The sequence below is a fragment of the Periophthalmus magnuspinnatus genome, chromosome 17, assembly GCF_009829125.3.
Source record: "Periophthalmus magnuspinnatus isolate fPerMag1 chromosome 17, fPerMag1.2.pri, whole genome shotgun sequence".
In the NCBI taxonomy this organism is placed as follows: Eukaryota; Metazoa; Chordata; class Actinopteri; order Gobiiformes; family Gobiidae; genus Periophthalmus; species Periophthalmus magnuspinnatus.
In genome coordinates this window covers 11281711-11300655 of record NC_047142.1, presented here as the reverse complement: position 1 = coordinate 11300655, position 18945 = coordinate 11281711, and the positions used below count along the sequence as shown (strand labels likewise).

The 18945-nt window shown below is 41.1% G+C and overlaps 1 protein-coding gene across 1 annotated transcript in view; it reads left to right on the top strand.

Annotated features, from left to right (window-relative positions):
* Positions 1-6983: 6983 nt before the first annotated feature.
* Positions 6984-18945, top strand: part of LOC117385592 (artemin) — a 48098-nt gene continuing 36136 nt past the window's right edge. The window contains exons 1-2 of the mRNA XM_055228742.1: positions 6984-7389; positions 9056-9316. Coding sequence (XP_055084717.1) covers positions 9232-9316 — 85 coding nt within the window. The 5' untranslated portion in view covers positions 6984-7389; positions 9056-9231. The remainder of the gene's footprint in view (positions 7390-9055; positions 9317-18945) is intronic.

Genomic DNA, 18945 nt, shown 5'->3' with positions numbered 1-18945 from the left:
CAATAAATTGAGTTACAAGCTCCTTTACTTAAATCCATTGTTTTGTTGCAGCAACACCTAAAAAACAGGAGGAACTACATAGACCATGATCCTTCACTCCATTTCAGTGCAAACTACATGTTGAAATAGCATTAAGCACGTTTAAATTCAATCTTAACTCTTAGGATTATGACAGTAATGATTCGCTCTATGGTCTTGATAGCATAAGATGTGGAGACTGTAACATTTCTATTTGTTACCATGACTTTTTAAAAGTGGCGCAATTTAGTTTAAAAAGCATATGAATTAGAAAATTACAAGCTGTATTCAGTACTTTATTTTATTTAAGATTTGAAATGACTTGAAACTCAGAGCAAAGGAATTGGGCTCGACTTGGACTTGGGGCGCTGACCTGACATTGAATGCCTGTCTATGACTCGGGACATGACTCAGACTTGTCTGTCTGTGACTTGAGACGACTCGGAGACGACTTGGTCCCACCTCTGCGCATGAGTAAAGAGCAGTGAGTGCACCAGTGATCAGTGAAAACAAGGATTTTTGGAGCAGTAGTTTTGTGAATACAGAATAAAGATTACTCAAACATGTATGACTCACTGTAAATACAACTTTGACAGGGTAAATGAGAAGGAAAACAATTATCACATGATTAAAAGTTCTGGAAAGTCGATTTAGCACAATATATCTCCTTTAATAAGTTAAAAGGTTAAACAACACAATATGGTGCTACTCATGTGTTACCTTACGCACTGGCTCCTGTGTCTCCTGACGTCACTGATGATTGTGTGTGTTTTGGAGCACAGACTCTGGCCTTGCCGTCGACCGTCACAGGACTCACACGTCCACTCTGTCACACGTCAGCTGACCCTGTACGTCTGCTCTGATTGGACAGGACTCGCTCACACAAAGTCAAACAAGTTCACGGACATGGCTCAAGCTGCGGAGTGGAGCTGTGCGCAGACTGTGAGTTATAGGGCGGTGTGCAGGGGCCGGCTGTTCAAAAGGACATCATGGGAAAACGCTCAATGTGAATTAAGATGTACTGGCTCTGGTTCAGTGGATCCCAAAGTGAGGTGAGGAGATGATTTCATGATGTAATTTACAAATGATGACAGTGTATTTCATCAAGTTTTTGTAATGAAACAGTATCTTTTAGTGAAATTGGGTCCATAAATCCATAATCCATAAATTAACATAGCTAACCTGCTAGCCGGTGTGTACCAAAGAGGAAGTGATCATGGGCGCACTTCCCGCTCCTTCGACTCTGGCTCCAATTCACTTTACATTGAAAAACTGTAGCCCCCGTCACCGTTCCATCATTGATCGCCAATCACATCGCTCCCCTTGCCTCTGCAGCAATCACAGTTTAAAGGTGCACCATGTAACTCTTCTCCTGGAAAGGACACAACCCGCTCTATGAATATGAGTTGGTGTAATCCATCCATGAATGTTGTTGCATTGTCTGGAATGCTCCGTATGGTGACCAGATTTTCAAAATTCAACACTGGGACACACCCGGGTTGGGACGGTCTTGACCTTATTCCACCCCGCTCACTTTTTCTTCTAAGTGCTCCAAAAAACACTTTCTTTGTGGTGGCACTTCCGGTTACGTGGGAATCCTATTCATTCCAATGGAGAATTTGGGAAATGTTTCACCTTAAAAATCTGATATAAAGTAGGCTGATTTGTGTAGTCCAAATAGAACTTATTTCTTCAAGATCTGCAGCCCTGACCCGGACTGTCCCGGATAAATAGGGATGTCTGACCACTGTTTTTACAGCAAAACAAAGACATAAAAGTTACATAGTGCACCTTTCATGTTTTGGCTTCACTATGCAGGTATCCCACTTTAGAGCCAGTAGCCATTTTTTGCACTTACGTTAAATCTGTTCTCTCTGCAGCGTGCCAGCCTAATGAACTCATAGGTGAAACTGCTAGCATGCAACGCTAAAGCTAAGGTGTGTCAAACGCTGAATAACGCATACAAGCTAATAGTGCTGTAGTCCTTTAGTCGTTCAGTTGATTCATTGGTTGATGGTCTCTTGATTGACCAAAATTTGTTTTCGTTGACCAATTATTTTATTTAGGTGATAAGGGTTTGTCTGGGACAACAGCAGAAAGGACAAATGAGATTATGATGAGAAATGAGAAATTATTACCTGTAGAACTGGTATTTTTTGTATTTATGCGTTAAAATGCAGATTATCTATCTCTCTATCTCTCTGTCCTTATACACTGCCTGGCCAAAAAAACAGTTGCCACCTGAATTTAACTAAGAGGTATGAGTCAGGTCCAGATTCAGCAACAGTCTGTGCTGAAAGAATGAGGTCAGCTGACACCTGAATATACTGAATGACCAGGTTATTCCATCAATGGATTTTTTCTTCCCTGATGGCACGGACATATTCCAAGATGACAATGCCAGGATTCATCGGGCTCAAATTGTGAAAAAGTGGTTCAGGAGCATGAGACATCATTTTCACACATGGATTGTCCACCACAGAGTCCAGACCTTAACCCCATTGAGAATCTTTGGGATGTGCTGGAGAAGGCTTTGTGCAGCGTCAGACTCGACCATCATCAATGCAAGAGGTGAAAAATTAATGCAACACTGGATGGAAATAAATCTTTTGACACTGAAAAAGCAAAATTGAAACAATGCAAAAGCGATTGTGTGCTGTAATCAGAGTGTGAGAACTTTTTTTTTTTGGTTGCGACTTTTTTTTGGCCAGGCAGTGTATAAATACATTGTTTTATAGAACTTTTTTCTGCATAAATACTTTTTTTATGAACTCCCCCTGCAGGTGTAGTCTTGTGAGTGAACTTTGGGTCAGATACATAGAGATATGTAATAGTTTTTAGAGCTTTAGCCACTCCCTCTTTTTAGTCAACTAATCGATCGGCAGGACATGTCTTTGATTGACCAAGAATTTTTTGAACCCACTACAGCACTAACAACTAAACTGCCCAGGGACACAGCTGTGGGGGGCTTTTCTGATCCAGCGCTCCGTGTTCAGTCCATGTGCGTCACATGAGATGTGCTCAGCCAGGTATTCAAGTGTGGAGACCACCTCTACACTGGCCCAGGGGAGGTGTGGTCTGGTTTAATTAAATTTACCTCACATGTCCTTGGATATGTGCATTAGGTTGTATTAAAGGTGCACTATGTAATCTTTTTGAAGGAGGGTGGGTCACCTGCTTGTCTCCATGGAGATGTTACTGCATTGCCTTCTTAATACAAACCAGGGCTCATCAGTATGAGTGATAATGTTGTATGAAATGGTTTTTAGCTTGTTTTAAATGTTGTCAAAACCAGTGTCTCCTCCAACAGACAGGTATGGAAAATTAGCATTTCTTGCTATAACACTTGAAACAATACATCTGGTTTGTACAATATAATGTACGTCTTTGTAAGTTAATAGATAAATAAATACACATTCCACAGTATTAAACTTACCAATCTCCCTAGAGACAAGGTGATGCCACCAGGCCAACATACAAGTCAGATTTGTGGAGAGGTCTAACTAGTCAAATCATAACTATCTTAACTAAAAACAAAAAAAAAAAGTTTTGTAAATGAGTCTCAGACAAATACTGTGGATTAGGAACCTACGAGAAAGGACAAACCAACTGCCCCCACAGGCCCGTCGACAGAAATTTGGGGGTCCGGGGCAAGAGGCCTCACTTGGGCCCCCCTCTAATATAAATTAATAGGAATTAATCACTGGGCCCCTAAGACCCTGGAGTCCGGGACAACAGACCCCTTTATCACCCCGTCAACTCCCCTGGACGTGGATCAAACACATCCTCAGAACAGATGAAAGTAATATAACAAAACATTCCAGTGTTGATACTAAAATTTCGTTGATACTAAAAGTCGATTTCGATATTAAAGAATAGACTCAATACAGATTTCAATACCCAAATGATCATTTTAAAAAGCTCTTTTTTTTAGACAATATTGTAATTTTCAACACAAAATAATAGCATTTGTTTATTACGCCATGTGGTCTTACGCTAGTGCTGATAAAACTGGAGCTGAAACTGATCTGTAAACATAAAATTTTATCCAGGTTTTTTTTTTTTTCAGTATCAATACTTACTTAAATTAGTGTGTAGTTTCGATACCAGTTTTTTATTGATTAGTATCGATACTTTTGACAACCCTAAAACATTCACCCTCCAGGAAAAATAATAAAATACTTGCAGTCTTGGCTAATTACGGCTATTCAAATTCTGATCTGACTGCGATTCATTTCTTGTTGTACGTGCCGGTTAGCATCCGTCGCTCTCTACATTCTTGCTTCCCTGGGTTACGGCTCTGTTAGCTCCGCAGCGGCTCAGTCTAAGAATAGCTGCTCCCGTGTTTGTGTGCGAGGAGCAGAGTGGACCGTAGAGGAGCAGAGCGTCGCGTTTATTTGCCCAGGCTTTGTGCACCGCCCGCCCCATGTTTGCGCTGCCGGGAGTGCCTGCTGTTGTGTTTGAGACGGGCCAGGCGGGCGGGGCTTACTGGATGTACTATGGTATTCATTTATTTCAGACTGAGTAATACGAAAAATGCTGGTGTCAGGTTATGATGCGAATTTACACGTGCAGGGGATCCAGAATACACACTTCTCCACTACTTTAAGGTCCCATGAGTGTGACTGACAGCTGGATTAGCCAATCAGGGACACGCATGGTTCGTCGGCGTGAAAAGAAAAATGAGGGAAAACATATCACAGTGAACTTATAAACATTGCAGACTTCTGTACAATCAATGAGCGAACCACTTAACTCTATTAAACTGAGATGAGAGAAATGCGATTTTGCTCAAAATAATGGGTGACCAATGAGCTGCTTTGTTTCACATGCGTCACTGGAATGAAAAAATCTGATTGGACCATCGTGTTTAAGGCTGACTTGAGGTGCAACAGAGAGAGTGCTCTTGAGTACTTTTGCTATATAAAACCAAATATTATTGTCCAGCTTGAGCGCTCCTCATGCTATAATCTGGAGTAGGGGTCCATCTACTGGTAGCAGATGGTATTACAATGTGGGAAAACAAATGCAGTCATAATGAATGCAAGATGACGGCAGAAATGCTCAGAACGATTCTGACGAAGATTTATGGACTTGAAAACTGCACAGGGTTTCTACCACTGAGACAACAATCCTGGGAAAATTCAAACCGAGTGTTTTGTGATAAGTCAGAGGTAGCAGACTAATTTCATCAAACAATCGTGAATCAGGCAAAATACAAATGCATATTTTTGATGTGGGAACAATGTTATAAATGAAAAAGTGAAGTCTCCAGGAAATGAATGTCCCCAGCAAGAATGGAAATCCAACATGTGTGTGTGTGGGTGTGTGTGTATCAGTGCGTGTGTGTATCGGTGTGTGTGTGTCAGGTGGAGTGGGCCTGGGTCATGTCTACTCTGGAGCAGGTGGCAGAGACAGTGGGGGCTGGACGCACTGGTAAAGTTGGTTTACACACTGCACTGTGGAGCTTCTGGGAGCCGTCACTGCTGCTGAGGCCTGTGGGCTGTGGGCTCTTCAGAGGATCTGTAAGTTGTGATGAGACAGACCGATGTGCTGTTTGGTGTCGGTGCTGTGGTGTTTACACTGGGTCATCTGTGTGATCCAGAGGTGTTGCATATTAAAACAGACCTATTCTGCAAACTTGACTTTTCAGAACTGATTTCCCCTCACGGATGTATATGGACTGTCATTTTGGCAAAATGAAAAAAAAAAAACAAAACAAAAACAACTGCTACTTGCTAGAGTGATCTGCTATCATAAGAGGGGCTGACAACTTTATGGCTCTTTGTGTGGTGACATTTATGGAGTCGTCTGCTCCCACTGGGCACCGCAGTTTTTGTGAAATCAGTGGACTTGTTTTTTTTTTATACAGTATTTTCTAGTATTTTTTTTATATTCCAATTTAATATGTGTAAATTCTAACATAATGAGCAGACACAAGCACAATACATCTTTAAAACTTAAAACATATACATAGTGGTGGTCAATACAGTAAGTCATGCAGAGAGGTGCATTTAACAGTTTTGACAGAGTCATCTCAGCAGGATGCCTGAGAGCGAACAAAAACAGGTCTAATCTCTCAGTGGTCCAGAAAAAACATATTAAGTTGACATTATTTAACCTCCTTTTGACATGCAACCCTATGGTTGGTGGGCAATTGTCTCAACCACCAGGGCTCCTTCTGGTCCAGAAGGAGGGCTCAGGCCTAAGGCCTAGTTCCAGAGATGAACTAATCTCTGGAACTAGGAAATGACCTTGGTCTGATCAAAAAGAAAATCTTAAAGTCAACAGCTGTGAACACTGTTGGGGAGGAGGATGAAGAGGAGCATCAGGACTCATGACCTGACCCTCTTTAACATCGCGATAATGCCACTCTGAGAGATTCATTCAATCACATCACCACATTTATTATAATGATGTGTCTAAATTCATCTAAATTGGTGCCAACAGGAGCTAATCCCAGCCCCTGTCCTGAGGTCGAGCACCTGAGAAACTTGTAGTTGCAGGTATAATTTTCCATTCTAATCATTGACTTTCTTGTAAGATAAATCCTCCATATTGTATCTTCATCTGTTTATGATCTAATTTAGGATCATTCAAAACTCCATTGACGTTAAGAAAAGCGCACCTGGAGTTGACATGACTGCGCAGTTTCCCCGCGCTCCTTCCCACGGTACTTAGCCTGATAGTACAGTCCAAACACAAAACACGTTTATTTGCCATATCTGGACTTCAAAGAGACACATGTCAGTGCGCTGATTGTTCCGCTGAAACTCTCCATGGCTGTCCCTCTCCCTCGGCTTGTCACTCCCTCCTCCCTCCCTCCTCCGCCTGCCCGCGCGCCTCTCCTCTCCTTTTCTGGGGGGGAACAAAAAGACATCTGAGCTTTGTTGATGCGGAGCTGAGCGAGCCGAGAAGCACTATTCGGTTTCACAGTTCGCTCTTGACAGGCGGGGAGACAGCAGCAGCAGCAGCAGCGGCGGCGGCAGTGGTAGTAACAGAGGAACAAGCGCGCATTACGCACAGCCGGTTTGGACACTTTGGACACGTTGTTGGAGATTTTGGAGACGATTTTGGAGACGATTTTTTTTGGAGAAGCCAGCAGCGCGCGCATGTCTCTCGGAACTGGAGTTTGATGGGAGTTGTTGACGGGTTTGGAGAGCCGTGACGCATGGACTTCTTTTTACGCCAGATTTGATTGATCGATATCCATTTATTGGCGATTTGGCTTTTTCGTTTTTATTTTATTTTTGGCTGAATTTTGGAAGCACGCGAGGCACTACCTTGACTTACAAAAAAGAAAATCTATATGAGAATTACCCGTGGCGTTATTTACTCATTAAAAAGCAGTTTGGAGACAAGACCGAACAGGTTAGTTACGTTTAAAGCAGCCTGGAAAAACTGGCTTCATTTCATTATTAGAAGATAGTTATGAAGAGACACGAGAGGAGCAAACCAGGGGACAAACTTTACGCGCTGCTCTCTCCAAACGTCTGCGGTTTTTAGGTCACTTCAGACAAACGCCAATTAGGTTTGAGAAAGCTCCTGTAACGAGTCCTACAAAAGATTAACAACTGGACTCAAATGCGCGCCTGTTTCTGGAATTTTCTGTAAAAACTTGACCAAAATTGACAGATTGTAGGGGTTCTGTGAAATAATAATAAGGAAAATTTTAATTACCGTGGAATTTGGGCTTAGGTTAAGTTTATATCCAGTGTTGTGCAATAAACCTTGGGTCCGTTTTGTCGCTGTTTTGTCCTTGGATAGTTTTACGCGTGATTTTAGATTTTGTGAGATAAGACCTGGTTTAGACCTAGTTTAGACCTTGGATTAAGACTCTCGGGCAAATGTTCAGTCCTGGTTTAGTTCTAGGTTTAGGTTCTATTATTTAGTCCATGTTTAGCCCTGGCTTCAATCATTTTTACTGTCCCGACCTGGTTTAGTCCAGTCCAAGTTTTCAGTTTACCATTATACTACTTTCTAGCCCCAGGTTAAGTTTTTAGTTATGTTAATAATGACTACTACTACTACTACTACTACTACTACTACTACTACTACTACTACTACTACTACTACTACTGCTGCTGCTGCTGCTGCTGCTGCTGCTGCTGCTACTACTACTACTGCTCGTTTACAGTTATCCTACTTCATTCATACTATTACTCCAGTTTCACACTAATTCAGATTTACTTCTAGTTTGTCACTACTTTAGTCCTCAGTGTTATGACTTGTACTCCTTAAGCACTTTGAAATCTGTTTGACTTCTCGGATTAACCCTTTTCTTGGCCCTATTCTTCTCGGTCATGTTTAGTCCTGGTTTGGACTTGTTTGGAGAGGGGATACAGCCCTGGAATTATCTTAACGCCCTGGTTTAATCCTGGGGTCTCTGGTCACATTTCTCAAGATACAAAGTCATTTCATGTGATATTTTGGTTGTTCTGTTTGATTATTGTTTTAGTTGGTGATTTCTGGCTTCATTTGGTCCAACTTTAAACTTGACCTGGCTTAGTTTTCATTTAAATTGTGCTTATTTCATGGTTATTTAGTCACTGCACTACTTTTCTGCTGGGCTGCTTTGCTGTGTCCATGGATACGTCCTTACTTTGCCTGGAATGTTCCCCAGTGTGGCATTAAACATACATATATTAAAATTATCTTGTTTAAATTAATTGTCTTTACTGTTCAAACATAACTCAGAACATGCATTCTTGCTGTGAACGGGTCACCTCTCCATTGATTTGACCTGTAACTTAATCTCTGCTGGAGTCACCTGCTCGTCTTCACAGAGATATATGTTTAATGCCATACCATGGAACATTCCAGGGAAAGAAATGGCATATGCATACAGTCAAGCAAGTGGCGGACTCTCCTCCAGGAAGTTACACAGTGTACACTTAAGAAGGGATATTGTAGTCCTATTTCACACTTGTAACGGTCCAAATTTAGTCCCCGGGCCACCTGTTGGCCACCCGGACGCTCCTTACATAACCCAAGTATCTGACATGCTCCTTGTGTTTGTTGGCTCTGTTGTCTTAAGGAATCGAGGCGCGGGATTGTGGAACGTGGTCGTGCGTAAAAAGAACTTGAAAAGCTAAAAGTTGTTCCACGTCGTTCGCCGCCGCGGTTCCATGGGTCATTCATGTGTGCCTCGGGTGCGCAGCTCGCGGCGGGCTCCTCTGGACAGACTCGAGCTGTGACCGTGGAGCGCGAGACATGACACAGCGCAGCGGATGGAGAGGCGAGGGCGCGAGGAGGAGGCAGCGACGGGAGAGCGCGGAGAGACACACGGCAGCGCCAGGTAAGAGCGCTTTTACGCACGATGGTGTTTTAGGTTTGGCTTTGTAAATTGTGCAGTTTTACAAGAAATACTTGAATGGTTCTCAGGCACTTTTGTTTCTCTTAAGGAACAGTTACATCACCAAACATATTTTTATTTTTTGAGGAGGTTAGATTGTTGTGAGTCTGTACTCTCTGGAGTGACAGTTGAGTATTTGGCGAGTGTGACTGTGTTATTCTTCCCTGCTGGAGTGCGCAGTGGGGGGTTGTCAGGCACCGTTAGTTGGCACAGGCGCACAGGTGTCACAAGTGTGTGGTCCAAGTGGCCATATACTGTGAAGTCACGTGATTTGAGTTTTAAGTTTTAGCATCATTTTCCTGAACATAATAATTAAAAACATAGCTCAGCTGGTAGAGTGTCAGATCCACTGACCCACAGGTTGGTGGTGCGTTTCCAGCTCCCACAGATGAATGCTGTTGTTGTGTCCTTGGGCAAGACACTTAACCCACCTCGCCCCTAGTCTCTGTGTACACTGGTGTATGAATGTGTGTGTGAATGGGTGAGTGTTTCCTTGATGTAAAGCGCTTTGAGTGACTTGAAGATAGAAAAGCGCAGTATAAAAATGTGACCATTTACCATTACTTAAAGGTGCACTATGTAACATTTCCAGTGGGGAGGAGGGGGGGGGTCTGCCACTTGTCCCTATGGAGATGTCTTTGCTTTGCTTGAAATCTTGCATTTATTGAATTACTACTGTTACTGCTAAAGAAATTCCTTGAAAAACACACTTTGTTACTGTGAGTTGAGTTGTCTGTCCATATAGATCTAACCTCCATGGCGATAGATTTGTTTAATGCCTTACAGTGGAACTTTCCAGGCAAGGCAATAAAACATCTAAGGACAGAATCAAGTTGCAGAAAAGTTACTTAGTGCATCTTTAAGATATGATCCAAAAAGTCTCATTTGTTTTCATGTCACAGTTATGTAAAAAGCACTGGAGATAAACATTAGGGATGGGACAGGATCTCGTGCCACAAATCTCGTGAGACCAAATTGTCGTAAGATGTGCACACATAAAAAAAAAAAAAAAAAAAAAAAAGATCTTGTGAGATTTTGTAGGGATAAAAAAAATGTGCTAAGTGCTGGCGAGTTACACCTCTTGAGAAGCCATATAGTTACAAAAAGCAGTGCTACAACGACAATAAAAAAACAAACAGAGACATCCCCATGTCTTTGTAGAGTGTATGTTGGTGGCATTCATTTTAGCCAGATGCCCTCCCTGGCAAAGCCCTATTTAGTTGGGACGATATCTGAAAGAATACTGGTTAAATTCATATGCTTTTCCTATAATGGAACTGTGAACTGTATTTTATTTTATATTTGATTTTTTATGGTGTACTTTTGGAGTTTTGGAGCAGTGCTGATGTGCTGACAGTGAAATTGGAGCAGTCTGGAGTGAATCTGCTTACAGTAAACCTGATCTGAGGACAGATAATCACTTCTGAGTGGTCTCAACTGGGTCACCCTCCGATGTCAGCTGTCCAAAATGCTACTGTGTTTGCTAACTTCTGTAGCAGTGTACTTTCATGCTAGTGCTATACAAATCTGCATATTTTGGGGGAGTTTGCTTATTTTAATAGAACTTTTGTACATCCACATCCACAGTCAATGGAGTAAAGGAGGGTGAAGTGTTTTAATGGAGATCGTACCAGCAACCTCTTAGTCTGTCACTAAACAATGGTTGCAATACATACATCTTGTCTTAAAACACACATTATGTAACTTTTCAGGTGGAGTATTTGCCGCCTGTTTGCATGGCTTGTCTTTGCTTGGAATATTTCATAGTATTTCACATATCCTTAGAAACAAACAAATAACACCACCAGGCTGCGTTAAAAGATCAGATCTGTGGAGAGGCGAGACCATTAAGAATAATATCACACATTTTTCTTGTCATTTTTCAAGAAAACACCTGTGATTGAATAAATGCAAGGTGGATATGTTTAATTCCGTACTGTGGAACGTTCCAGGATGACAATAACATCTCCATGGAGACAAGCAGGACCATGACATTTTCTAGAAAAGCTACATAGTGCATCTTTAATTAATATCTGGAAATTCATATTTACTTTTTTCATATACTTACATTTAAACATGTACCGTGAAAACACTAATTCAGACACTGCATATTGAGCAACTTCATCCATATTACTCCTGTCGTTTTAATACCTCCGTCCACCTGCCACATGTGTACTGGCCCTGACCCCGTTTGGGCGGAGGTGAGGGGGGTGGCAGAGGGGTCTGGTTTGGGCTAATCTGTGCGTTTTACGAAGTGATTTTTAAAAATGATTCATAGAGCTCGGTGTTTACAAGGTGTGAATACTGAAACAGGAAGACGCACGCTCATAAATGGACACACGCCGGCCCGACGTCATCCAATCAGAGGGTTATCAGTCCGGTTTAAGTAGTTAGTGGTGGATAACAAGTTCAGAATGTTTAGTTTCTGCTCGTGCAAGTAGGTGGGACATTGCTAAAAGTGTGTGCTGTTAGACTGGGTTTGGAACAGCAGTAAGAAGTTAAAGACGGGGTATTACACTTCTGTGGGGTATTAACTCCTAACACATAACATATTTAGATCACCATGTTACCTTTTATTGTTTTGAACATGCTATATTCACTCCCCCATCACGACACAATCAGCATGAATCCCGCTAATGAAACTACTGCACATCGCATCAGGTTTGTGAAGTTGTAGTGTACAGTTTTGAATCATGTTTTTGCATATTTATAGAGGATTGTCTTATAGGGCATGGGTAATGTAGGCTTGTAGGTGGAGAATTGCGCTGAATCTTAAGCTAACGGTTTGAATAAGGCAAGAAAGAGATCACTAAGTTACTAAAATATGCATGGATACATCTAAAACCTCTTCAGGCACAATTTTTGCATAATATCCCCTCTTTAAGCAGAAGAAATAAGCCGGCACCTGGTCGGGATTGGCAGCTTTAACTCCAGTGAGAGAGAGGGAACTTCTTGGCCATAGAAGGCAAAATGGATGGTTGTAAACAAATGTATTTTCTTGCTTAAAAAACAGATTTTCAGAAAACCTGTGAAGATGTGAAAATAGTTTTATGACTTTTAATGTCTTTAGGTTTCAGATGGATATTTTTTAGACTTAGTTGACACTGACATTACAGTGTGGGTTCTGAAAACCTATATATATATATATATATATATATATATATATATATATATATATATATATATATATATATATATATATATATATATATATATATATATATACACAAATTTTACTTAAAGGTGCACTATGCTACTTTTCTGGTGGAGGGTCTGCCATCTGATTGTCTCCATGGTGATACTACTGTTTTTCCACATAATGACGTTAAGCTTATCTGTCTTGCATTTATTCATGAACAGATGTTTATATTGCTTAAATAAAGAATAGATAGATGGATAGATGGATGGATGGATTGATGGGTGGCTAGATAGATAGATGGATGAATGGATGGATGGATGATAGATGGATGGATGATAGATGGATGGATGATAGATGGATGGGTGGATAGATAGATAGATAGATAGATAGATGGATGATAGATAGATGGGTGGATGGATGGATAGATGGGTGGATGGATGGATAGATGGGTGGATGATAGAAGGATGGATGATAGATAGATAGATAGATGGATAGATGGATGATAGATGATGGATAGATGGATGGATAGATAGATGGATGGATGGATAGATGATAGATGGATGAGTGGATAGATAGATAGATGGGTGGATGGATAGATAGATGGGTGGATGGATAGATGGATGGATGATGGATGGATGGCTAGATAGATAGATAGATAGATAGATAGATAGATAGATAGATAGATGGGTGGATGGGTAGATGGAAGGATGGATGATAGCAGGATGGATGGATGAATGGATGGATAGATAGATAGCAAAGCAATAACATCTCCATGGATACTAGCAAATGGTGGGCCCTCTCAGCAGAAAAGTTACATAGTGGACCTTTAACCAAAAATTCATATAAATAATAATTAGAGATAGACTGAGAAATTGACATATTTTTTAGATTTATATAACTACAGCCCTAATTTCCTTAATACCAGATCTCCCGGGAGTGTCAAATTTCAGCTTGCTTCGCTTTTTCTTTTCATATTTTTCCCTTTTTCCTATCTATACCCAGACCGATATCTCCACTTTACCCCCATCCCTCCGCTCATAAAGTCCCATAGTCCTGCCTTACGCACATTTATAAGCTGTCATTTTATCCCGTTGTGGTCAGGCCTGAAATGAGGCGGAAACATTGGCGTTGAGAAGGCGAGACTGTCTTGGTGGGCCGTGGGGTTCGATATCAAAGTCCGACCACAAGAATGAAGGGAGAAAGAAGGGTCTATTCCTCCAAAACGCTGTAGGGGGCGGAGCAGATTTACCTGTTTTTAGAATCCATACATAAAAGGATGGACGCTAAGTAGTGGGTATCGTCAAAGTGGGCCTAGCAGGGGTGTTTGTAGCGTGGTGGGGGGTCCTAGGCGACTGTAGAGATAATCAGTTTGCTATAAGCTAAAGTTGTTATTCTTTGGCAAATGATTAACCTCTGATTCAATATCTCTGAATGATGCAATGGTTCAAAATATTAAACTGTTTTTTTTGTATTCTTAAGCGTGTTAGATAGCAGGGTTAAAAGCTCCATAGTCTGATAGGTCTGCTTCACTTGTCCTCTGCATTTGACCCATGCTTCGATAGCACTGGGCCAACCTGTTAGGAGCAGTGGGCACCAAAACACAACGCTCATGGACCCATCTCCAGATCTTGTTGCTTGGACTACCTTAGCTGTAAGATTTTTTACTTATACTGCACGTTACAATCCTACTACATCCCCTTGAAGTATTTGGGTACACACAGACAGTGGGTTGTGCGGGCTTGATAGATAGACGTGTAGATGACTCATGCTTTCTCTCATAGTGGGACATTCTTATGGGGTGACTCAGTGCCCCTTGACTCAGCCGGACTCACAAAACATCCCCTGGGCCAAAGCCGTCCGCGAGGATCAAAACTGGCGGTCAGATTTAGAAGAGTTAGTCATGCACTTGTTGATGAGTTTTTGAAACATAGGCTACAAGTCATAATAAGTCATACAATTTGTACTACGCATTTGACCCATCCTACAGTGCTGCTGGGGTATGATATTGAGTACTTAGATCAACACCTTTGTAGGCGTTAGTTTGTTAATTAAGGGTCCTAGAATAGAACTCTGAATTGATTTTGTAACAGGTTTTTAAAGCAAAGTGGCTGTATATCTCTCAGCTGGCTTGGGATCGTCTTGAGGTCCCACCGGAGGAGCTGGAGGACGTGTCTGGGGTGAGGGAAGTCTTACCATTTTGCCAGATTAGCTAACTACTTGGCCAAATTATTTTTAGCTATTTTCACTTACTAGTGGCGTAAATTAGTTTCAATATTATCGTTTCTCTTCAAAATATGTTATCGTGTCAGGACATGTACACAGCTTTAGCTAAAAAGGCACCAATATTAGCCATAAATAGTTTAAATGTAAAAATCCTCTCTCATTTAAGTATCTAATGGTATTTTGACATAGCCACATACTGTGCAATAGATCTGTCTTGAGCTGTTTTCCATGGTATCAGTTGCTTAAGTTGCCGCCCGTATCGAAGACGGTAACTTTAGCCACTTAGCTAATGGTTTGGCTAATCTGTCAGGTGACCATCAGTCTCGTACTCACTGCTTTTAGAGTGTTAAATTATCAAGCAACTTGTGGTGAGCGGGCTGCTGGTTCTATGCATTACCAGTCCAAAGTTTGGACACGCCCTCTCATTCAGTGTCTTTTTTTCCTTCATTTTTTACTACTTTCTACATTTTAGATACATACAGAAGACATCAAATATATGAAGTAAGATATATGGAGTTATGTAGCACGGGAAAAAAGTCAAATAACTAGCTTTTTTTTCAAATCCAAATCCTCAAAGTAGCCACATTTTGCTTTGTCGAAAAATATTTAGTTAGACTAGACTTTCTATCGACACACATTGAATATATCAAATATATAAAGAAAGATATGCGGAATTAGTAGTAGTGAAGAAAAAAAATTTAATAACTCTACAAAATATTTTTCGACAAAGCAAAGGGTGGCTACTTTGGAGATTTGAATTTAAAATATAACTTTAAAATATAACAAAAATCAGTTATTTACTTGCTTTCCTTGCTACATAACTCCATATATCTTACTTCATATATTTGATGTCCTCTGTATGTATCTAAAATGTACAAAGTAAACAAAGTGAAATGGAGTGTCCAAACTTTTGACTGGTAGTGTCGCTTGTATGTATGAATTCGTTGAGAGCTGATTGGTTGCACAAACGCTTCCTGTTGTCATGTTTTCAAATTGAAAACACCTCTTTTTGTCGGCTGTCAAGTTTCCTCAGCCCAGATCATAACCAGTTTTCATGCAAGTTTAGAAACCTCCTCCATCATAATCTCAGGATCAAACATTCAGGTGCAAGTTGGACCTTTTATTTAGGTTCCAAGCCTGAATTTAGGAGGGGTGGTGGATCAAACATTTGCTATCTGAATGATTGACTGCGCCGACCGCCGGACACCCCTGGTTTGAACACTTCCCTCTGCTTTTAACAACACAACAATGCATTTTATTATCGTGACAACACTAGCTAGTCTTTTCCATCCATACAGTACCTGCGTTTGCTCCCTCGGCCTTACTTGTAGTCCTCAGCGTGTTGTAAAAGCTAACATAGCACCACTGAATTCTTGGGCTTCGCATGTCCCACAGTTTGTCTATTCTTACCTGCACACTCTGGCCCCTCTGCCCCGCGCTCCTCGCCTATGTCAAGTGTTTACTCAGAGCGTCCGTGGGGCTTTGACATCTCCCGACATATGTCTCACCTCCGGCAGACTACACTTCCCATGATGCCTTTCAAAGCGCAACCAAAACAGGCCCTAAAACTTCCAAACTAGCACGGCTCTGTCTCACAGGCACCTCCCAACTGCATGGCATCTCGCACTCTGCCGTCACAGCTTTCGCTTCCTGCAAAGGTGAAAGGTGAAAGGTCGGCGGGGTCACAGAGCTGCGGCAGCTTCCCTATGTGTGGTCTGGTTTGTTTTAACTGGCCCGTGGATTTTACGAGTTATAGCTGTTCCCTGTTGTAGTTATCCAGGCTCAGTGCCAGTTAGTCACTCAAAATTATGATAATTTCAGTATGTTTTTGCGGGAAAAATGTGTTTTTAAAAGTTTTTAGGATTTGGTGGTGGAAATGTGTACAGCTTGTTCTCCCAGTGGTCTTAATTATTATAGTGGTATGCTTGGTTCCACAGTTGGAATTGTAATATTAACCATATTGAGGTGGATGTGGTTCGAAATTGTATTCAAGGGACGGCAGTAGCTCAGTAGATAGAGTGTCCACTGATGGATGGTGGTTTGAATCCCGCTATCAACGTAAACATCATCACAAACAGAAACTGTAAACAATAGGTATTTTTAGTTCCAGTGTATTTAGCTCCTCCCTTCAGACAGATATAAGGCAGTGTCCACCAGTAATCTGACCAGAACTCAAGAAGTGACTTTGTAAACATCACTAGTCAGATCCACAGACCCACAGGTTGGCAGTGCAATTCCATCTTCCACAGGTGATTACTGCCAGTGTGTCCTTGGGCAAGACACTTAACCCACCCAGTGTCTGTGTACACTGGTGTATGAATATGTGTATGAATCAGTGAGTGCTTCCTTGACTTTAAGATCTTTGAGTATCTTGAAGGTGAGAACCATTTAAAACTTTAATGGGAGTAAAAATTAGTAATCCAAAACGTGTATTGAATGTGATATATGTATTAGCATTAGCAGTAGTAACTTATGCAGTAGTGGTGTAGTACTAATAGTTAAATAATAATAGTGGTCATGAAGTACCTCTAATAATGCCACCTGTCACCATTGTAAAAGTGGTAGTCTTTTAGTAATTAGTAATATTAATGGTCGCATCAGTAGCATTAGCATTTAGCAGTAGTTTCAATCAATAATTTTTACACATTTGTATGCATGTGTAAAAATTGATATTTCTGAACACCAAACCAAATAAATAAATAGATAAACAAATAAATAAAAATCACAGTATTACTTTTATATTCCCATGTGGCTTTATATCTGTGTAATCCCTCAGCCGTCCAGAAAAGTTCCATAGTGGTCCATGGGTGTATACTAGTCTATGTGTCTTATACTTGTTCTGATTCAGCTCAAGATCATTCTAAAGATATTCAGGAATGCTGCTCAAATTAGTTCTAGTTTCGACACTACATCAGCAAAACTCTAACTTAGACTCGTCTCTAATCAAAAATCATATAACTCAGGTGCAGCTAAAGCGCATGGTGTGATAAAACGACTACTGGCATGTTTAGAGTTAAAATGAACCCGATATAGTCATTCTATTTGAGGGCATGTAATTGTAAATTCCACGTATGTTTAAATAGTGCCGGACTTCTTGACCTGGGTTTGCAGCAGTTGTAAAGGTTGTCAATAAGGAGTCTATAAAAGGAGGCCAGGCTAAAGTTAGCGTAGGTCAACAAACAAGCGCTCAAAGCACCGCAAACAAGAATGAATGTAATGTAGGACTATTTGTGGAGAGTCCAGGGCAGGAGCAGGTGACTTTGTGAATCATAATTTACTTGGAAATTCAAACTTGATAATTGATAAGCTCAGGCTGATGACATTTGGTTCATTGTAAACTGCAATACTGATCTAAAACGCCTTAAAGTGGAACTAAACAATAAATCTCCTTCTTTTTTTTTCTTTTTTTTTTTTGCTTCTAAACTGTGTATATGGTGTTTTAACAGCATTATCTACTGTCCCTAGTCATTTTTTGGCAACTTTAGTTTGTCAAAGTATGTGCTGCCTTCTGTGGCTGCTGCAATTTACAGTAGTTGGTGACATTGCGCAGAACTGTCCTGATTACAGACAGCTGTTTCTGATTACAAACACCTGGCTGCAGGGGCGGTGTTTGAAGTGTGGATATCTGTTAGACCATAGACTGTATATAGAAGTGGACTAAGTGAGTGTCATCCAGAGCGTTTGACTCCAGTCAAATGAATCTCATCGAGGCTAGCAGTTATAGCAACGATAAAGAGCCGAGTTCCACATTTGGAATTTCGACCATGAGAATCATAGCAACCAAAGAGACAATCCGGAGCAAGGCTAATGAACGTAATGCTCCTTCCTGCCCACATCGCTGGTTTAGCAGGGAACGGGCACTTAGCAACACTGTCAATCAAACCTGTTGCTAATGCTAGCGGGAGCAATCTCGGGGAAAGGAGGTGCCTGATTTGTCTGTTATTAATGTTCATATCTTGAACCAATGACATAATAGGGAAATGAAAACACCAGGATCATGTAGAATGGGTTAATACGAACATTTAAGACCAAAATGACGAGCCTGACAACAGCAGTTACAGAGAGAGGAGTGACAATTTTTCAATGTAAAGTGAATTGAACCCAGACTCGATGGAGCTGAAAGCACGCCCATGATTACTTTCTATTTTGAATGTATAAAGAACAAACCATCCCATTGTTCCTTATACCTCTAGACCACGCCCCCCCAGGT